The sequence below is a fragment of the Botryllus schlosseri genome, chromosome 4, assembly GCF_051294905.1.
Source record: "Botryllus schlosseri isolate E-star chromosome 4, Bs_hap1, whole genome shotgun sequence".
In the NCBI taxonomy this organism is placed as follows: domain Eukaryota; kingdom Metazoa; phylum Chordata; class Ascidiacea; order Stolidobranchia; family Styelidae; genus Botryllus; species Botryllus schlosseri.
In genome coordinates, this window is record NC_137239.1 from 29,131,461 (window position 1) to 29,154,360 (window position 22,900).

The following is a 22,900-nucleotide window of genomic DNA, read 5'->3' on the forward strand; positions in this document are numbered from 1 at the left end:
CCTAATTAAAAACTCGATTTGGAAATGAATCACTCAGGATTTTGCCCAGCCTTAGTGAGGGTATCAAAAACCAATCCACGTTACCCAGCGGTTTTCCATCTTTCATCCACGTCACAGTCGGAGGTGGCTGACCCGACACTGGCACTTTGAGACGCCCCGTCTGTCCCGCCTTGACTCTGATTGGAGTCTTTGTGAGCTCATCAAGGACTTTGCTGTCAATCTTCGGAGGCGCTACAAAGTTCGACAGCAGTGTTATCGACAGCCAGACGTAGAACAAAGCGGACCTGGCCGACTAGATAATACGAGTTGCCTATTTACGTTAATTAGAGCAAAATGTCAGTAATCTAATTACGACCGAATTTGTGATATATTTCTACGCTTTCAATTCTAATCTAATTTTTGGGTCTCCTGAAAATGCTATATGAGAACTGTTAGGGGTGTTCAAAAATGACTTTTCATTTCTCAAATCGTACTGGCTACTTGATAAAATTGTTAGGTTACCTAATTTAAGCCTACACGCCATATTTGGTTCAATTCCCACCAGTAGCCGCATTGCTACAGGAGAATAAAGTTATTTTATTATTATATAAAAATAAATAACAAAATATTTGAAAATGTTCTGTTCACCCCACGAAAGTGTTAGACTGCCTATAGAAACGATGGTCACCAAATTTGGTTCAATTACAACCAGTGGAAGCGGAGTTAATGGCGTGGAAAAATTTGGATTTGAATAAAATAGTATTTATGGTGGGCACCACTATAATAAATAATCAAAGAATTGGTCACCGTAAATACTATTTTATTCTTAATCAAAATTTTTCGACGGCAATAACTGCGCTTCCACTGGCTGGAATTGAACTAAATTTGGTGACCATCGTTTCTATAGACAGCCTAACACTTTGATGGGGTGAACAAGAAATTTTCAAATTTTTTGTTATTTATTTTTTTATAATAAAAAGAAACTTTATTCTTCTGTAGCAATGCGGCTACTGGTCGGAATTGAACCAAATTTGGTGTGTAGGCTTAAATTAAGTAACCTAACAATTTTATCAAGTAGCCAGTACAATCTGAGAAATAAAGTCATTTTTGAAGACCCCTACTGTATAGTGGTAAGAACCTAGTTTGCTGTTCAGACATTTTCGATACTCATGCTTATGAAGAGCTTCTTGGAGGTACAGAACTTCAATATACAATTGAATAGTATATTCATATTGAAATGAACCCGAATATTTTCGGCTGACACCCGTCAGAGGTAATCGTCAGCAACTAGTAGAGAATTGGAAAGAACATTGTACATCAACAATCGTATCACAAAGTATGATGTCACCATGACGTCATCATGCTCATGAGAACAAAATCTGATTTGTTATGAAGTGAATTTGAATTTGATGTATTTCGAACTAATTCGGATTTTAATTGCATTTCCAAGTTTTTCGAATTCGGTAATTCTAATTCGAATCTAATTTGAAAAAAAAAATTGTGTAGCTACAATTCTAATTTTAATGTAATTTGGAAAATCTCAAAATTTTGTACTTGTCCAAGCCTGCAACTAAAGAGACTTCACTCACACACTGAGGCTCCGCATGTAACTGCCGCTGTTGACACCGCGTCGCTACTGCCCCGGCTGTTTTTCGCCTTCACACGGAACACGTACGTTTCCATGGGTTTGCATTTCTCCGACGTGAACGAAGTCGTTTTCGCATCGGTTTCACCAACCTGCAATCATATCGTAGGGGAATTATTGGATGCGCAGTAACAGAGTACTTGTGAATATGTCCCAAATGCATTTTATGGACAAAGCTGATATCAGCAAAATTCATTCAAGATACAGAACTTTAACATTACAAGAAAATCAACTTGATTCACAACATTGTTGTCGAACAAATTCTTCGAATGTTTGCCTCATAGCTGATGATAACCGTGATGAGCGTGTCTGAAAAGCTTCGGGCATTAAATCTGAATATATTATTCTAATGTAACATTTGTTACAAGTAACGCAAAGATTTTTCCCAAAAGTGAAATTATGTCAAACATACCTCACTTACCTGGAAATTTGAGTTTGTGTCTATTTTTTAAATACCTTATCAAATCATACCATAGAAACATGGTGAATGAAATACCTTTTCCCATTTGTCCTTCCCTGCCACGGACCTCTCGATCTCATACCCGGTAATCGGTTGGTTTCCGGTGTCTTCCGGGGCTTCCCAGGACATGGACACCTGCTCGGGGGTGACCTTGTCCACTTTGACCGAGGCGCCGTCCTTGAACGCGGGAACGTCTGAGCAAATTGTAACAATTATTTAACCGTATCCGGCTGTCTGGACTAGACTAAAAAGAGTTCAGCTTGATGACCTCCAAAATTTCGTGAACGAAATGAAATTTTTCAATTGAGGTCCGCTAATCTATATACTGTCCGGAGGCACCTGAACACATACTGTGTAAACATTTTAATCTCACCGTTCACCACAATCTTCGCTTTGACGAGTACGCCGCCGACATTGTTGAAAATTCTCGCTTCATAATTTCCATTGTCAGTCCTGTTACATTTGAGGATCTTCAGAGTCACCGATTTCGCCGTGGACTCCTTTTTCGATCGGTGATGCTGCAACACAACCTGACTCGCTCAGATTGAAATAAATACATAGAAACATATCACAAATTAGATTAGATTTAGATTAAATAGGTATTCTTCTCTAATTAGACCAGTAAAATTGCCAAGTTGTCCAATTCTGTCTCAAACTCGCACCTTAACAGGCAATATCTCTTCTCCGTTCTGCCACCAAGAAGCACTGGGTGTCGGATTCCCGTCAACGGGAACCGTGATTGTCGCCGTCTCTCCGGCGTTGACGACAATCGGTGTCTTCTCAAGCTCGTCTAGCAGCTGAAATGTAACGATAGATATGAGATATTGGACTTGAGGTAGCTCCACTATTTGAAGTGAATTCAATTGACCTAAACCAAATGATATCAAGCTTGAAATCGGGTAAAAAACCTTGCCTTGCAGACCAGGGCATGGTATGGAATGCAATTTCAAAATGATATTATATATTTGAATAATATATTCATATTGAAATCAACAAGGATATTCACGGTTGTAATCGTCAGCAAATAGTAGAGAATTGAAATGGGAATGTGCAACCATGGTATGGAAATTTCGAGGTAGACCTACGTGATGGAAAAACATTTGAACATACTTTGATACTTTGACAGGTTTAATAGAAACATATCAAATATCCCAATTGCATCTGAGAAAGTATGAAAAACATATCAAATATGGAATGGAAGAACGTTGCTATGGTATGGGATATTGAATTTGAGTTATCGAGGCAAACAGTTGGCTCAACCTGAAATAGTACATATACCATAAGCCGTCTGTCTGTCTCAATTATTGGACATCATATTTTGTGATACAATTGTCGATTTACAATGTTCCATTCTCTGCTAGTTGCTGACGATTACCCCTGATGAGTGTCAGCCGAAAATATGCAGGTCTATTTCAATATAAATATATTATTCAATTTCATATTGAAGTTCTGCATCTCCAACAGTCTCTTTAAGTATTGAAAATTATAAGTATGGCATGAAACAAGTGGGCGGGTATGGATCATGGAATGTGATAAAGTTACATGCAATACATGCCATGCTGCACACCCACCTTTTGATCGATTTTCGGTGGCTGGTCCGGCTCCAAGGGGGTCACAAAGTCAGATTCGAGGGGTTCGCTCTGCCCCTCTTCGTTCTGAGACCTGACTCGGAACTTGTGTTTCTTCCCGGTTGCCAGACCGGTCGCTTTGAACGTGGTTTCAGACGCCGGGACTAGCGCCACCTTTGTCCAAGTATTGCTACCTTCCTCTGTAATGGAAATAGATCTTTGAATCTCAAACATGAAATGTATGACATCAGCACAGTGATGTCACAGTGTATTTTGAGTATATGCAGTTAAATATAGATTTGTTGATAATATCATGTTGCTAACACACTTTGAGAAAGAAAACAGCCATGAGAAGTAAACAATATCGCTAATTTTCATAGGATTATAATCTGTTAACTTGATGCACTAGCAATTATTGATCTATTTCTGATAGCTCACAGTTGCTCATATGCAGCCTTTCTAGTTTATTTTGCAGAACTTCTTGTAGGTACAGAAATTCGATATACAATCGAATAGTATATTCACATTGAAATGAAGCAGAAAATAGTTTATTTTGTGTTTAAACATGGGAATGGCTGTAAAGCTCTCTTTATTCGTAATCACCTTGTTTCTCGATGACATATTTCTCCAGTTCTGCCTCGTTGTTGACTGGGGCTTCCCATGACATCGACACTGATTCTTTTCCAATATCTGAAAACTTGATTTCCCCCGACGGCGGATTCGGTTTGTCTGCGAAATAACCAGGCAAACTGATTGCAAGTCATTGTCCCCAGAGGCAGGTACTAACTAAGTAGGCCTACTCAAGTACATTTTGTGTACGGTATTTGCACTATTTAGTCTACTGGCTGTTTTGAGACTAATTCCCCTAAAACTACTAACTTTTCACAGTTTGGACTTTGAAAAGCAGAAAGTATCGTAGGGACGAGTTTGACATAAAAACCAAGCTGTGTCACAGTAACTAAAGATTTACCCAAATATCGCACCTGCTTGAAATGATATCATTCAATTCATCATATTTTGCAATTTAAATAGTCATTTTGTGTTGTTACAAAGATACGTTTTTCTATCTGTAAAGTAGCCGCCTCATATAAATAATGCGGAAAGTATGCAACCTCTCGACCTTACCTACTTTTTAAAACTAAATATACTTCCCTGATTACTTTTCCGACCGCGATTTTCTTTCGTTTTCTACATACGCCTGGAGCGTTTTCGATATTTTGTGGAATTTGCTACTCTATTTGTAACTTAATAAACATTTACGACATTACTTCTGCTTCTATTGAGTAGCAATGCTGACTACTTTGACCACCATTGAGTTATCGCTACTCAACTTGAGCTGAATTTGAGTTGAGGAGTACATGTATAGTTTTGTACACAGCTATCACCTATAGGCATAAAAGTGTGCGTTGCACAACCATAGCATACCTACAATCTTGACAGGTATGTCAACTTTAATATCTCCGTTTTCGTTCTGGACGGTGAGCTCGTACGTTCCGCTGTCCGCAATTTTACAATGCTCTACTTCCACAATGGCTTCCTTAGCTGTATGCGTCATGTGATATCTTCCACGCTCTTCTAACGTGACGCGGCCGTTTGTCCATGAGACGCTGTCAGAGACACAAGCTCATTCGCTGTGTAAGTTGCGAAACACCAAGTCTCTAAGGCAATGGTAAAATTTCAGAACAAATTTTAGGCCCTAAAAAATCAAAATTAACCTAAAATGCGATTGCTACAAAAGTACGCAACTCAAAAGCAGGTATTGTGAGAAATTAGTTGTTCTTCTAAGTTGTTCTATTGAAGTTTCTGCAATGTAATGCAATGAACTGAATTCAGGTACAATTCAATACGAATATTCAACTGTGAATTGAAGTCCTGTACCTCCGAGAAGGTATTCTATTTGGGTTTTGGTTCTTAAACTACAACAAGTTGCAGTTTGCTAGCCTCTAATGTAAAATGTCGCTGAAGTGTACTGTCATAACGTGCCATTTTCTTTTAAATCTTCACATAAAATTGCTCTTGAACGAGTTGTGGGTTACTTTTAAATGGTTTTGAACAACACTTGCCGCATTGCGACCTACGTCAAGTCAAAAGTTGATCATCAACTCTACACGGTGCAGAAAAGTATGTTCCAAATTTCTGAATATACTTAAAATTTGACGTTTCACGTCTCTAATTTATGAGCGTACAAGCGTACGACCTCTAGCGTCTTGCAATCGCTCACTGCTGTAGGTGTTTGACATTTTAGAGTACGCACTTTGTCGGTTCCTTTGCAATAATCGGAATGACAATCCTTGCTTTTGAGCCGGCTTTGAATTTCAGCGGATTCTTGCGAACTTTGTCCAAAAACGCTTTGTCGACGGTCGGCGGATCTGTAACGCGAGTGTGAATAGGTGATATAAAGCAATAGCCGCATATTAGATTATTCTGTATTTGTAAGATTCTCCAACATAATAATTTTACACATATTCAAGTAGTCTGTGGTCAGTGGTCTGTGTCAACTTTCCTGGCAGTCCACTATATGCATAACAATTCCACATCTTAATTGGAAAAGGGAAAAAAGTTGGACGCTTGTACATCAGAGAAATAAAGTACCAGATTTTAAATTGATTCAGACATTAGGAAATTTATAGTTTTTTATTATTATTTTTATGCATAGTTTTGTGGTCTACTTCAGATGTAGCGTACGTCACAATGCTGTGATGTGTTAAAAAGACCTATTTTCGTTCAACATTATACATGAAAGCTAAACAGAATTTGCTAAATTTCGACGTTAGACTTGAAACATTCAACTGTATAATACAATCTAGCAAAGAGTAAAGTGGCATTTCTTTCATAAGAGACCGAGCGCTCCAAATCAAATTGGTTAGCTTACAGGAGTTTCACTAATCGAAGTTTTCAAAATTTGCTCATGAGCAATTACATTTTATATTAATTTTGAATTTTGAAGGTTCGCCGGGCCGCATAATTTGTTTTGAAATGTTACTGGCCCCTGAACAGTTTGAGAACTACCGTTCTGCGTTATTGCACTGGTCACTCACTGGTGCAGGTCAAGCTCGCGCCAAGCTTCACTCCTCGAACTTGGAACGAATAATGGCCCTCGTCTTCGTAAGAAATATTCTTCACGATCAAAACGTGTTTCCCGCGACGTTGCGTGATTTCAAACTTGTTTTTGTCCATCTGCAGTAAGAATATCGTTGAAATCAACACGACAGCTACAGGGGAGGTTGGCAGCGTGGTTGAACAATTAGAAAATGTTTAGCCTTTCTAAATTAGATTAAAATTAGACTGATAGCTACACCGTTTTTTTATATTAGATTAAAACTACTGAATTCACAAAAACTTTAAAATTGATTTAAACTCACAAATTTAAAGAACTACTACTACTACTACACCAAGCTTGGCTCGTTCCACACTATACAGATCCCCTCTAGCATCTTCAGGAAAACCTGAAATTAGATTAGAATTAAAATAAGAGCACGGAGACATTTCAGAAATTAGATTAGAACTATATTACTGGCATTCTCTCTAATTAGACAATGAAAATTATCTATTTGGTAGTTCAATCAATGCCCGACCTTGATTTCTTTGTCATCCTTGAACCATTTCACATTCTTCTGATCGGTATCGTCGATTTCACAGGAAAATTCTGCAGAGCCGCCTGTCCTGCATTTCACGTCGTCCATTTTTTTCAAGACCTTGATCGGTTTTTCTGCGAGTTTTAAAAATTCACTGTGAGCGTACTGCCTTTGGGTACGGAGCCGGGATCTAAATCTCCCCAGCCCTGTTTCGGTGATAGCCCACAAACCCGCAAACCGTTGGCCTGAACTGTCTGTAACGCCGGTTAATATCAACCAGATTTCAAAAAATACACGGCCAGTTTTAATATCATTTTACTGCGAAGTATTGTATTGTGGCTTACGTTACTTCAAAATTTGTACACAAAATATTTGTGGTGCATCTTAGCATTCGCCCACTGGATCATCAGAATCTGATCATTTAGTTGTACATCATATGAACTCTGCATTGGCACAACACTCTATGGAATATATGTGACCAAAAACTTGGAACAGTGTGCCCGAAGGTATTAAAGAACTACCGGCCATGGATTTAAAATGCAATCTTTATTATCTACTTTCTATGTACAGAATCAGTGAGCACTGAATGGGTATAATGGTAAGATATTCCATTTACTATCTCTCTGGTTACTGCTTCCAACTTCATATATTTATTGGTAATATATCACCCCAACTGCTGTTATTTATTTTACTGTTATTTCTTCTTTCCTGCTCTTTCATATGGTTTGCAGACAGAGAAAATGATGGGCCCCATACAGAAATAACAACTTGGAATCATGTGTTCCTCACGAAAGAAATTTGTTCTTGTACGTTTGGGCAATTCCAATATCTTCCCACTATACCGACAATCTTGATGGGAGGTCAAGAAATACCAGCATGCAACAAATGGCTAACAACAATTGGCCCACCAGAAGATCCGTCACCATTTATAACTTGCCCTAAATTTTAGAAAACACCCCCTCCATCAACTCTACCGGTGAATCTGATCACATGGACCGAGAAAGGATAAATGCTTGACAGGAATATGTGAAACTACTAATATTAATGACCAAATTTATTCGTGAATCTGAAAAATTTTACCACTTGGTGCGAGCATAGAGAATTCCAAGATTCATAACATGACCAGTTTCGGTGCGTGCAGTAAGCCGATATGAATAAATTAGTCTGGAGTTCTCAGGAAATGGATATGGACAGTTCAACATGGGTATTTGGCGTCAAGTTAGTTCATTAAGACTATGCCCTGGAATGCAAGCGTAGGCTGCGTGAGTAATCGAAATACGGCCGTCAATAGCAAAAAATTACTTACTTAGGCACATTTCAAATGTTACATTGTCTGACAATTATTAGTACTCCTGCATGCGCTGTCTGGATGAATTTCAGTATTATTATGCATTAATAATTTTACTTTGATATGATGATCTGTACCAGCAACCAACTGTTACTCACCGTTAACATTGAGAGTAGCATACGACATGCTGTCTCCAAATTTGACAGAGACCTTGGCGGCATTGTCAGCCAGGCCGACTTTCTCGATAAACAGAGAATGCTTCTCGCTGGTGTGAGTCACGCGGTATCTTAATTCAACAATATTGAATGAAAAGACGCGCATTGCGCAATGCGTAGAGATTCTTGGACGTACAGAACTTCGGTACACAAGTGAACAATATATTGATATTGAAATAAACCCGAATATTTTTGGACTGACACTCGTCAGGGGTAATCGTCAGCAACTAGTAGACGATAGAACATTGTATATCAACAATAGTATCTAGTTGCTGGTATATGGCATTATTTGGAGATACGATTGTTGATATACATTTTTCTTTCCAATTCTCTACTAGTTGCTGACAATTACCCCTGACGAGTGTCAGCCAAAAATATTCGGGTTCATTTCAATATGAATATAGGCTACTATTCAAAGAACACTGTATATCAACAATAATATCATCAAATATGACATTGCTATTGTTGATATGCAATATTCTTTTGAATTCTCTTTTAGTTGTTGATAATTACCCCTCACGAGTGTCAGCCAGAAATTTTGCGTTTACTTCAATATAAATTTACTGTTTAGTTGTATATTTTGACAACAGTAATGCTGTCAGTAATGAGGTATCAAAAGTTGGAACACGATACCATGTCATCGTTATTCTAATTGTGAAACGTTCACCGACTCATACCATAGTGTTGTTAACGTGTTATCTTGGGACGACAGCTGACTCCGGTATTGTGAGGTCACAGAATCCCTGGGGAGCGTGATTTCAGAACTACAACGTCCACCGTTTGTTACCTAGTCGCCTTTCAAAGAGGTTGTCAAGTACGATGTACAACGGTCAAGCGTTCATTGCAAAATAGTGACCTTTACATCAGAGGGTCTGGTGACCTATGACATTTTAAGCTATCTCTCATGTACCGGTACCAGACGAGTGATTCTTATGTTTTGCCACCCGGGAATAACGGGTCAGTTTTCTCCGAGTTAGCAGTAGATTGAGACGTTCTGAAATCTTCCAAATGAAAGTATCTTATCATAGACCACTGGTTCTCAGCCATTTAGCTTGTGGACCGGTAGAATTTGAATATAACTACCACAAAAGTGTACATTGTACAACTTGAAACAAAGAATTCGATGAGAAATGTTTTGCTGTCTTTGTCATATTACGCCGATTATGCTCGGTTCTATTTATTGACGTCCCAGAGAAACAAGGTACTGTTAAAACCAACTTCTCGATTTCGACTGTTGGGGGGCTACTTTTCAAAGGAAAACGACTTCGCTGTTTGCTACCTTCTATTACACAGCCAAATGTCGCCAATTTGAACTGCAAAATTTCATCAAATTTTGTTAGAAAGTCTTCTTCACATATTATTGTTCTCCAACGGGTTGTACGCTAAATTTAAGAAGTTTGGTACCAAACTTGTGGCAGGTATTTGAGTTTTTCATTCATAATTTTAGGATTAACCAATACCAATGCTATTTTTTCAATTCCAATATTTTCAACTGCAATAACTACTCTTGTGCCGGTTGGAATTTAGCAAAAATTGGTATGCATCGTTATTTTAGACAACTTAACAATTTCGTGGGTTGACAGAAAAATTTGAAAAAAGAAATTTCACTACGTTTATTATAAATTCAGAATTTTCAAACTCCTATAGCTTCACATTTACAATTTGGAATCGAGCCAAATTTGGCGTGCAACGTTTTTTATCCTAACTAACATTTTACTAAATAGCCGCAAAAATTTGAAAATAGAATTGTTTTCGAACGGCCCTAATGTACATGCTTGCAACCTCTTCCATTTCATGATTGAGAATGTTGAAATATGTTTGCAGGAAAGTTGAGCACCGCTGTCATAGATACCTTCCTGAAGACGTGATTTTCTTTCCATTGATGAACCACTCCGCTTCTGCCTCTCTGTTGCTGACAGAACATTCGAAGAACGCAGTTCCGTTCTCTTTCACTTCCGTGTCGACCAAACGGTTTCGGAATCGTATCGGAGCCTCTGCGGAACAAAGATTTCGATCGAATATTCTTGAAAAGGCAATGTTGACAAAAAAGCATCGTCACCTGTTACACTAAGCTCGGCGCTAGTTTCCAACTTATCCAACCGTGCAGTGTATTTGGCCGAGTCTTCTTTCTTCAGCTCCATGATTATAAGCCTGAAGAGAAACGACGTTGGATTCGGGAAATTACTTCGACAAAAATTAGGAGAGGCAGTAGTTTGAAATTATTGAGAATCTCGTGTTTAAATTTTAGGACTTGCACATAAAATTAAGATTATATCATAACCAAAAAATGCAATCACTGCAATCATAATCGGAGACAGTTAGTATCAATGTATTCGGATTTGAGTAATCAAATTATTGTGTCCAGACCTAATTATTACAATTATTATTTCCACTTCTACATATTTTCAGTTATTATAAGAGCTTCTTGGAGGTACAGAAATTCAATATACAATTGAATAGCATATTCATATTGAAATGAGCCCGAATAATCTCGGCTAACACTCATCAGGGGTAATCGTCAGCAGCTAGTAGAGAATTGGAAGGAACATTGTATATCAAAAGCCGTATCACAAAATATGACGTCACCAGCATGAAATCTCGTGTATTTTGATTGAAGTCGTCTTCATGCACAGAAATGAGACATTTCGCGTCATTGGAAGAGGCCGTTCGCACATTTATTTGTGGGCCTTGGAGTTGACTTTTGTCAAAATACACCAGCCAAGGCTGTGTCAACAAAAGGAGTTTGTGTACCATCTAAATATAGTACATTGAACGCTCTATTATTTGAAATTTCATGCTGGTGACGTCATATTTTGTGATACGATTGTTGATTGCTGACGATTACCCCTGACGAATGATAGCCGAAAATATTTGGGCTCATTTCAATATGCTATTCAATTTTCAGTAATTCATGAAAAGCAAGGCCTAGAATACTCAATTTTTAATTACTCGAAAATCGCTGCTTCTATTTGAGTAGACATTTACGACTTCTACTTCTAATTGAGTAAGAATGAGTACTACTGTGACCAACTCTACTCATAATTGGGAAGAATTTAATCGTGGAGAGTGGGACTTGGATGACACAATTGGATTAGCTAGCAGATCGCAAATGAAGAGCTATAAATGAGGAAATAAGGCAGAACAGAAAAATCATAAAAGACTCAATACTTGTGCACGCGTCCTTCGCTGACGGCTTGGAATCTCTCCTTGTCCAGTCCCCTCGACTTGATCTCTTGTTCGTTCTTCAGCCAGACCACCTTCATGTTTCGTCTGGTCACAGTACATTGGAACACACAACGCCCTTTCACTTGGCAAGTCTGACTGACTAGTTCGCTGTCAAATCCGAGCGGTCGTTCTGGGAAAAGTGTAGCTTGTAAGCTTGGCATCGTGTCAATATATTTTGTTCATAATCCTGCTACTGAAGATGCTCTTGGAAATAGAAAACTTTAATATAAAATCAAATATTACATCACTGATTATAAAGTAAACCCGAATCTTTTCGGCTGGCACTCGTCAGAGGTAATCGCCAGAGATTATTAGAGTATTGAAAGGAACATTGTATATCAAAAATCGTATCACAAAAGATGACGTCACCGGCATGAAATTTCGAATAATCAGGGCGAAGGGAGCGCTTAAAGGGGCACTGCACTCTAAAAATGATGTGGTCTCAAATTGAACGGCAAAACGAAATAGAAATTTTGGCTGCAGCCGTTTTCTTCAGAACGCCACCATAATGGAGCTGCAATTTATTGAAATTTCGATAGCAACTTCACGCTCCAGCAGTCACGCAGAGATCGAACTTTATATCGTTGTCAGCCGATGTTATGAAGGAAATATGTCGTACACGCCAAGGTGGTTTAGATACCGCGTTCAACGGAAGATGTTCAGTCAGGAGATTTATGTTAAAATCGGGCCTAGCGTATTCTGTTTCTTTATGACATAGGGCGTGTACGATATATTTCCTTCGTAGCATCGGCTGACAACTATAAAAAGTTTATTCGGAATTGAATCTAATAAATTGTACTGCAGTTGGTTAGTTGCACATTTTTAGAGGTCATTAGTAGGGCAAGTTTTTGTTGCAGTCAAATCCGTGGAAAGTTGCACTTATTTTTCGTAGAAGTCGCGGTAAAAAGTTGCATTTATTTCTCACAAAAGTTGCACTAAAAACGGTACATTTAGGGACAAGTTCCTTGAAATTGTTAAGGTATGAGACACTCCAATTGATCAGTATCAAAGGCGCTGTAGCAAAACTCAGTGTTGGTGACTTCAACAAAATCAATAGCCTGAAAATGTTGACCCAGTGGCAATATAAATTTTCCCGGTCGAGCCTGAATGTACGTCAAATCAGAAATGACTTCAAATTGAAACGACAGTGAAATAATCAAGTGATCTATTTACATATAGTGCCAAATATTTCCAGTAAAAAGTTGCATGAAAAATCGAAAACGCTGCAAAGAGTTGGTTGAAAAAATGAAGAAAAGGTGCAAAATAAGATTCCTCCAAACAGCTGAAAACACTGTAGGCTACTGCATATTTTCTGAGTATTTAGGAAGTTTCCGGAAGCTGCAAAAAAGTTTCAAAAACTTGCCCTAGTCATTACTTCTAGTTCTAGTTGCGTATTTTAAAAATCCAGTAGCCTGTACAAGTCAGGTAGCAGCACATGGTACTTTGACCTCTGGCAATAAAACGACACGCAAATTTGCACAGCATCCATCGAAAAGTATAACTTACCTTTGATGGTAAGATTCGCTGTGAATCTTTCTTTACCGACCTCCAGAGTATAGGCTCCCGCATCGTCAGGTCGCACGTTTCGAATGATCAACTGATAGACATTTCCAATCCGTCTTAATTCGTGTCGCCTATCGATTCCCGGCACTTCTACTAATTCTCCGTCTTTCAGCCATCTTTTTGCATTTGTAAAAAAACAGTTACATGAAATCTAAATCATTGAGGATCTTACATATTTTCTTATCCAAAACAACATGATCATCACTGGTGAGCGCTCCCCATGAACATGTTAAAATTGGTTTAGGGCAGGGTTGTAACTAAGTCACAAGGTTCCAAGTCACGAGTCAATTTTACTTTTCTAGTTTTGACTCGAGTCAAGTCGAGTCATTTTCAATTCCCCACCAAGTCAAGTCCGAGTCCAAGTCGGAAGTATCGGGTCGAGTCCGAGTCATAGTGTTAAGATTCGAGAGTGCGAGTCCATGTTACAGTGTACCTGGGTACCTCAATGTTATGATACCTCAACCCAACTCTAACCCCCAATCCTCATTTTACTATACCTCTACCCTAACCTAACCTATAATCCTAAACTTACTCCCAACCCCAACCCTTAAGTCTAAACTAATTATACATGGTCTGATTGGTCTGGTCATGTTGTTGAAGATAGCATATTACATTAAATCCATCATTTACCTCAGCTGTCGATCCGGGTTGGCTTGTTCCATATGGATTTCAAAGACGGCCGTCCCTTCATCATTAACTGTCACGTGGCGTAAGGCTCGTAAAACTTTACAGGCTTCAAATTCCGGAGCAGGTGCTTCTTCGCGTTTTACTTCTTTCAATTTGTGGAGAATATATCTGGGTTTGAAAGAGCGTCAGAGAGTAAATACTAGTTAGGTCTCGAGATTACCGGACTATGATTGGCACAATTATTCGAGCGATCGATGAATTTTCCAATTACTACCATACGTTCCTTGACACCAAGAAGCAATTTAGCAACGAGAATTATTGTTTCGATACTATTTTCAACTGAAGCCGCGAAACTTCAATTGGTCGTATCGCAGCATACGAAAGTAGAATAATGCTATGCAGTAAGCGCGGTAGTTGAAATACCATATCCATGAAGTCAACCCACAGCTCTGTGACAAAGTGCAATGAAATAAGAGGTGTGATCGAACAAATAGCAAAATATCTTTAATGTGGTGGCAGTATATTCTTTATCGCTATCTTGTAATGTTTTGAATTGATAAAAATACAAAATAAAGGAATGAATGATCCCAGGGATGAAAGAAAAAGTAGTACGCTAACGACTACGAGTGTACACTGCACATTACGGGTCTTCAAAAATGACTTTTTTTCTCAAATTGTACTGGCTACTTGATAAAATTGTCAGGTTACCTAATTTAATCCTACACATCAAATTTGGTTCCATTCTGGCCAGTGGCTGCATTGCTACAGGAGAAGAAAGTTTCTAGTTATTATACAAAAATAAATTACAAAAGATTTCAAAATTTTCTGTTCACCCCATGAAAGTGTTAGGTTGTCGATAGAAACAATGTTCACCAAATTTGATTCAAGTCCAACCAGTGGAAGCGGAGTTATGGCCGTCGAAAAATCTGTATTATCAATAAAATTGTATTTACGGTGACAAATTCTTTAATTATTTATTATAGGTGTGCCCACCGTAAATACTATTTTAGTCAAATCCAAATTTTTCGACGGCAATCATTCCGCTTCCACGGGTTGGAATTGGGCCAAATTTGGTGAACATCGTTTCTATCGACAACCTAACACTTTCATGGGGTGAACAGAAAATTTTGAAATTTTTGGTAATTTATTTTTATATAGTAAATAGAAACTTTGTTCTCATGTAGCAATGCGGCTACTGGCTGGAATTGAACCAAATTTGGTGTGTAGGCTTAAATTAGGTAACCCAACTATTTTATCAAGTAGCCAGTACAATTTGATAAAAAAAAAGTCATTTTTGAAGACCCCTACTGTACATTGTGCAAATACAGATACCTAAAATCGAAGAAGCCATATTCCATGCAGATTCGCTCATAATCATGGGGTTCGGCAGTCTTCAAGATTTCAATAATTTCTTTTTCCTTTTCTTCCTGTGTTTTCTTCACTGTGGTCTTGCTCCTTTGTTGTCTGAATGTAATAAAATATTTTCCGATAGTGCCAACTTCTTGAAAAATAAATTCTGTGTGAGACGCGAGTGGATCAGTTAAACTTTAGTGCATTATGGAGTTTCAATTTCTACTTTGGTATAAACTACCTTGTTGAGAAGTAGAAAAGGACATATTTGATAAGGTGATATAGTAGATTTTAACATTAAATTCTGAGGAAAATTTCCTGACATTTATTCAAGGAATATTTTCGAAGACTGAGAGTAATTTGTCTTGCAAGCCTGTGCCAGTAAAAGTTGAAATGAAGGCTACTGCAAGTAGCACTAAATGTCATGGTTGTAACCAAGTCACAAGTCAATTATGCTTTTATAGTTTTTACTCGAGTCAAGTCGAGTCATTTTCAATACACCACCGAATCAAGTCGAGTCCAAGTCAGGGTTCAAAAGTTTGAGTCTGAGTCACACTGTTGTGACTCGAGTCCAAGTTCAAGTCATCGTTCATTTTCGAGGTCAATCCTGTTCAACTCATTTTTTACAACTCTGCTTGGGTGATATTGATTCATAATATACTAATTTTCTCACTTTACACAGCGAGATAGTGTAATGGTTATGCGTCCGGCTTCTCGAGCGGTAGGTCGTGGGTTCGATCCCCGGCCGGGTCATACCAAAGGCTCGAAAAATGGTATCCGCAGCTATCCTGCTAGGCGCTCAGCAATCACGGATAGCATGGAGGAGAAAAAAAAACGGGGGCGCAGACTAGATGACCTCATGGGGCCGTATCGCAACTCCGTCGCCAAAGCATCTCGATGGTGCAGGCGAGAAAGAATATCATATCTCTCTGGCCCAGTATTGTTAAACGAAATATCAATAATTTGGTAGCTTACTATTCTTCGAAGCTACATATGTCTGTCATGGCCGTTCGAGTTTCAAGTCATATGACTCGAGTACAAGTCGAATCAATGCACAAATAGCTTCAAGTCGAGTCGAGTCATTTTCCATATTTTAGAATATGACTCAAGTCATGTAGAGTCACCAAAAAAATCGTGACTCTAGTCGAGTCATCACACGAGTTCAATAGCTATTTCTACTTGTACTGAAGTCGAAATTTACAACTTCTCTTCTACGTGAGTATCAACTCCCTCTGCTTAAGAACAGTATAGGCTACATCTCTGACCTGAGTCACAACAAAGATTCCATTCAATTTAATATATTATACTTAAACCAGAGCCGGTCAGTAGTAAGTACTCCAAGTAGAATTTCGTAAATTTTCACTATACCTACTCATTTGATTATGATGTTAGACTATTTCAACTTCTACTTGATACTTTTAAGTTTTTACCCAAAACTAGGCCTAGAATACTTAATGTGTTACTTACTTAGAAATTACTACTCCTACTTGTACTTGAGTGGAAATTTACAGAGCTACTTCTACTTCTATATGAGCAGTGAGCACTGACAATGAGTATTTTGACCACCTCTGAGTATAACCCAGCAAGTTGAGATATGTCTGATTTAATAGGCAATATCATGTATAACCCTGGCAAATTCACACAATAAATGAGGGTAGCATTTAAAGAACAGGTAGAAACGGTTCTTACGTTTTCTTCAGTTGGACATTAAATCCACCTGAGTTCTTTGCTTTTGAGTTGACTTTGATTTGGAAGAACGCTGTCACCTCTCCATAATCATTCATTGCCACCACCTTGTATTTCCCAAGATCAGATAATCTTGCTTGCTGAGAATCGTAGACCATAAGATCACGGTTTCAAGTGTGCGAAACATCATAGTTCATTACATTATTTTGACGTCTTGCTATGAGGTTGGATATCTCAAATGATTTTACGAGTTACTCAACACATATGTTCATGTGAATGTGACTTAGCATGCCCATGAACTTCCATAGTAGGCTATATGATGTGTCTTAGGCCTACAGGCATGAGTTACGCTGTAAGCATTGAATTCGCCAGTATGCAAGTACACGTCAGACATCATGATTACATTATAGTCGAAATAGTGCAGTCAAATATAAGTTGATAGGCCGGCTATACTATCCTACGAGTAGGGCTATTGCAGGGCCAGGGTTACCACGACATGGATCAAACACGAAGGATAGCCATACAAACCGTGAAATTCGTAAATTGATCACAAAGAATGTCATAATGTTCGCCTAGTCCTAATCTCGGACATATAACAAGAAACTAAGGATACCAAGTCAAAAATATGGACAAATCTGAGAAATAAGCACGGTATAGCAACCGTGTAGATGGCAGCAGTCTAATATCGCGGTACGATAATGAAGTAAGTCAATAAACACGGCAGGTGTGGCGAATCAGTGAAGTTAATGACCAGAAGGTCTCTGCTGTATGAGGAATATCTTGCAATTCGTAGTGATACAGAGGGAAAGGTCACTCACTTTGATAGTCATTGTGTAACTACCGGTTTCCGGGTCGCCCTTGACAATGTGACGGCCGCCATCGTCTATTGACAGCCAATTCCCTTTCCTCCATTGAACCTTGGGGTTAGGAATCGCTTCAATCTTCACGCGAACTTCAATACTTTCACCTGCGTTACATTGCTCCTTCTCTAGCTTCTTAGTTTCGGCACAAGTTACGCAAATGAAACGCTCAACAGATGCCTAGCAAGTACAACACGGAGGTCGAACGTAGCGCAACGTTTTACAGTAATTTTGAACATGCGGTCAAGGTTGCGTAATGCGTATACACTATACCAGTGCTTTTCAACCTGTGTGACGGTTCGCACTTGTGCGAATGAAAAAATTTGCAGTGCGAATGACGAACATGGTGCGAACGGTGCGAATGAAAATCCCGGATGAGTGCGAATGAAAATCATGAATAATAATTGCTTTTCAAATAAACATAATACGAAATTCAAGCGCAGTGTAACTTTAGTTGTTGCGACGCAATTGTAAAAACTTGTTTAACTTACGACGCACCACTAGTCGCAGCTCTCACAAGCCGTAGTGAATTGATATTTTCGCACTATAATTATTACGTAACCAAAACCCTGGTTTGGAAGCTGGTGTAGTGACAGACATATAGCAGCCCGTCAGCGGCTGGGAAAATGACGTTAAATTCACTTTCTGCTTACTTTCGCTAAACAATCATCAATACTTCCGTAGTACCTGTTCGATTACTGCTAGGCACGAGGACAGTAGTAAATACTATCATTACAGACTGCCATTTGCAAGTTACAGTAACGCAAATTTTACATTTTCAGGGGTTAATAAAGTATATACCGCAAAGGGTATAATTTTGGATCGACACTGTGCCAGGACTATCTGTCTGTTCGGCGAAGCCAGCCGAAAAAAGGGGAGGGTGGTTGAAATAAAGGGACGGGTTCGATTTTTACCGAATTTAGTAATATACAGGGCCGTAACAGCACTTCGTCAGCCCCCCACAACGTTGTTCCTGGGCCCCCATATGGTGATAAACCGAACTTCAGTGAGCCAGCGCTAAGCGCGAAAAATTTCGATAATTCATGATAAAATCGGTCAATAAGATCGGGAATTGCATATATATTGCTATAAATGTCTTGTCCTCTTTGCTCACGTAATGATGAGTTTTACCGGTAGAGCTGAGTGAGGTGTCTTTGAAACTGTACAGTGTACAGTCGAGTCGCTCAAACGTACTAGACTGAAAGATCACACGGTTTCGGATTGGTATTTCTTCAATGGCATATAATTTTTTCCTGCAGGATGGTATTTGTCTTGTGTGTTTGTCTCGCTGCGATCGTTCTGGCACACTTCTTGGAGTCGCATGTTTCATGGCCTAAAACGTTATATGTATTTGTGCTTCGTGCCGCGGTAATGGCCAACGCCGATATGCCCATTTCTATAAATCTTGCGAATTTTTTCTTGGGGGAAGAGCACCCAATAATCAAGATATTTGGCGACTTGAAATTGAGCCTAGCGCGAAATATTTTTGAAAATATTGCGTAAATTGGGTTTGGGGTGCGGCAGTTACGGTCCTGGTAATATAGCATCAATTCATTAGGGTTAAGTACATGCGTAAATAACGATTATACAACATCCTCGTGTTGACGATTATACGTGTATGATAAGCTTGTCGACGAGTCCGAAGGAGCTGTTAATTAGCGACTGCCTGATCTGTCGTGAGCAATTGAATACCCGCGCTTATCACGGCATCGAACTATAAAATGCCAAACCAATGCGTCTTACGTAGCCCCGGCCAAAGTATGGTAGGCCCAAGACGCGGTAGTTAGGCTAGCGATATCTTTCGTATACTAGGCCTATTGCAGATGCGATTGTGCAGGCCAGCGATGATATCGTGCGCACCAAGCCAATGCAGATGCGATTGTGTAGACCAGCGATGATATCGTGCACACACGGCCAACTGCAGATGTGATTATTCAAGCCAGCGGAACTAGGCCTGTTGGAGACGCGATAGATCAGGCTAGCAACGATTGCCGAGCGCGCGGCAGTAAATGACCGGATTTCGCAATCATCTCAGCGGAAGATCGTGTCGCTCGTGTCACGTACATTTGCAGTGCAATGCGCAATGACGAATCTCGCTAATTGGTATCACGCCTTCCGTTATTTGGCCGCGCGCAACACTGATAATACGACTTATTGAATTGCAACCGAGTATTAGGGTCTGAAGGGCCATTTCAAAAGGATGGGGTTTCACGTTTAAGGAGGGCGGTTCGCGTTTCTAAAGGGAGAATAGCACATTTTGAACAACGTCGACACTATTTTTAAACAGAAATGAATTTAAGTACTGGGCGTTCTTCTGAAAACAGATCCCGGGCCGCAAAATATGACATCGCGGGCCTCATGCGACCCGCCGGCCGCGTGTTGGTGACCCCTGCTTTAAGACCTGACCATCCAAGCACTAGTTAACTAGTAGAAGGCGGGTTTTAGTGAAATAGCTGAAATCAAAACGAGCGAAAATAGTAGCATTTTTCATGAGACACTTGATAGCTTAAGATACATAGTAGCCAATTTGTTGCACATCTGAGCAAATAAATGTTGTATTTTGGTCTTCTTTTTGTATATCAATATTCGGTTAGCTGGTGCGAATGAAATTTATTTTACAAAAAAAGTGCGAATGAAGCTCAAAAAGGTTGAAAAGCACTGCACTATACAATAATACATAGAATTCCGCTGTCACGTGATGAGATATAGGCAACAGCTTTTCCAAATTAGATTGGAATTGGAATTAGAAATGCAACAATAATTAAGTCCAGTTCATAGCAAATCGCTTTTCATTCTCATAAACACGCGCAAATGTCTGTGTGCACCAAGCTTGGCTCGTTTTGCATGAAAAGTTCTCCTGTAGCGTTTTCAGGAAAATACGAAATTAGATTAGCATTAGGCTATAATGAGAGTAACCTACAGAAACATTCCACAGAGCAGAGTAAAATTAGATTTCCAGCATCATTCTAATTAAAGAATTAGAATTATCTAGTTGTCCAAGTTTTCTTCGTAGGCCAGCTATCTAATAGTAGGGGCACAATGGCACATAGGCGTAGCTAGGCCTACGATTTAGGAAGCGCGGGTAAAAATTGGTGGGTGGGGATGATATTTTTTAACTATTATATGTAATGCAACAGATCTATATTGTGACATAGTAAATGAAGATAACGTAACCAACGACGCTCCCATTGGTTACGCCACTGGGCAGGGTTGTTCATTTTCATTGTTCAAATGTTCAACCATTACATCAATTGTGATAGCGAGGCATATATATGGGGTAGAACGCGGATCGAGATAGCGTACCAGTTCATGTTCTTATCAGTAGGACATCAAAAGAGAACGGCTGATATCGACCGCTTCCAGTACGAAACGATAACAATGTAGCCTTAAATTAGGCTGGTGACCTATTTTAGTCAAGGTGGGAAAGTGGAAAAATATAAAATTCAAAACTTTAGAATACAGGCAAAAATGCATAGTTTTGCAGTCCCGCTTAAATATAAATGTCAATACTAAATAGTATAGGCTACCAAATCTAATTAACCAGTATTATGCTTCTTTGCTTATTAGAATCGTACCTTCAAGACCTTCGGCATCTGATGGTTCGAGCTTGAACTCCGGCAAACAATGCCCCTCCTCATTTGGTTGCTTGAATTCTTTCTTTGAGATTTTACTCATATTTCCCCCATGCAAAGCAACGCTATTATTTTAGCGATGTCAAATCAAGCAAACCTTTATCATCGAGAGAAACTTCGTTAAATTGCCAGCAGATGAACAAATATCTATATTATATATGCAGTCGCAATAAATATACAGCCTAGAGGTTGATAAGTCAATTTATAGGCTATGCTTCGTTGGTAAGAAGCACTTTGTGAAGCTGCGCCTCAATTTGTTTGTCGTGGTCGCAATTTGAGCTGATCACAACCTATGTAGACTCAAGGGGTCGATAGGATGGTCTCTGTGCTATTCTATGCCCTTCTAAATCCAAAACGCTTGGCTCATCGCTGCTTCTATCTATAGAATGAAAATCCCCGGATCTACGCAAAGCAGTAGACCTAGTTAACGCAGTCGGCTAGGGTTCTGGTTTAAATCAGGCTGATTTAAATCAGTGTGATTTAAATCAGGTTTTTTTCGTTGATTTTTGATTTTAATTTTACCATTTTGATTTTATTGATTTTTTTGGTTTTTTCAAATTTTTGGACGAGATGCGTGAATGTGGGTATTATTATCGGACAATCATGTGCATTTTATATAAACCGGAGATAACATCTCGTCACCGGCACCGGTATAGTTCAGCTATTTGACGGACAGATGGGAAAAGAACAAAGAGCGATAGTCATACAATATGTTAGCGTTTTGCTATTGAATACTGGTTTGTTGTCTGGAACATGCTGCTGATATTTCCAAGGCACTGTTGGGATACAGCAAGCGAAGCGCAATCGGGAGTCTCTATCGAATTTGAAAATATCCCTTATCTCTGATCCAGTTTTCTGGCAGAAACCACTCCATCGATCAAGATGAATACAACTATTATGGATGGTCCCGATTAGACTCAACATGTTTCCTCGCTAACTAAGAGATCTATCGACTACTCTGGACCTATCATTTGGAATGCATTACCACCACATATCCGTGAATTGCCTTATAATAGATTCGAAAAAGCCCTACTTGAACACCTCTTGTCGTTACACTAACACTGTTGCCCTACCTCGCCCAGACATTGCTTCATTGATCATTTGCTACCATCGTTTAATTTTTCTTCTATTTTCCTTTCTTAACTAAACATTTTTTACAGTCAGACTGTTCAGAGTCAAGTGTACCTGTTTGATGCTGGTGTGATCAGACTAGATGACCTTCACGGT

General features: G+C 39.1%; 1 protein-coding gene across 1 annotated transcript in view; it reads right to left on the reverse strand.

Annotated features, from left to right (window-relative positions):
• The window catches only part of LOC145437744 (twitchin-like), a 35,888-nt gene extending 14,086 nt beyond the window's left edge, over positions 1-21,802 (reverse strand). Inside the window, exons 1-21 of the mRNA XM_080315031.1 lie at positions 21,617-21,802; positions 18,000-18,148; positions 17,185-17,321; positions 15,478-15,609; positions 14,149-14,313; positions 13,462-13,634; positions 11,899-12,085; positions 10,790-10,881; positions 10,583-10,724; positions 8,674-8,801; positions 7,228-7,361; positions 6,691-6,829; positions 5,907-6,021; positions 5,078-5,259; positions 4,256-4,381; positions 3,656-3,852; positions 2,747-2,881; positions 2,458-2,602; positions 2,121-2,278; positions 1,569-1,716; positions 85-231 (exon numbers count right to left, since the gene is read on the reverse strand). Coding sequence (XP_080171157.1) covers positions 85-231; positions 1,569-1,716; positions 2,121-2,278; positions 2,458-2,602; positions 2,747-2,881; positions 3,656-3,852; positions 4,256-4,381; positions 5,078-5,259; positions 5,907-6,021; positions 6,691-6,829; positions 7,228-7,361; positions 8,674-8,801; positions 10,583-10,724; positions 10,790-10,881; positions 11,899-12,085; positions 13,462-13,634; positions 14,149-14,313; positions 15,478-15,609; positions 17,185-17,321; positions 18,000-18,148; positions 21,617-21,716 — 3,031 coding nt within the window. The 5' untranslated portion in view covers positions 21,717-21,802. The remainder of the gene's footprint in view (positions 1-84; positions 232-1,568; positions 1,717-2,120; positions 2,279-2,457; positions 2,603-2,746; positions 2,882-3,655; positions 3,853-4,255; positions 4,382-5,077; positions 5,260-5,906; positions 6,022-6,690; positions 6,830-7,227; positions 7,362-8,673; positions 8,802-10,582; positions 10,725-10,789; positions 10,882-11,898; positions 12,086-13,461; positions 13,635-14,148; positions 14,314-15,477; positions 15,610-17,184; positions 17,322-17,999; positions 18,149-21,616) is intronic.
• Between the last annotated feature and the right edge of the window lie 1,098 nt (positions 21,803-22,900).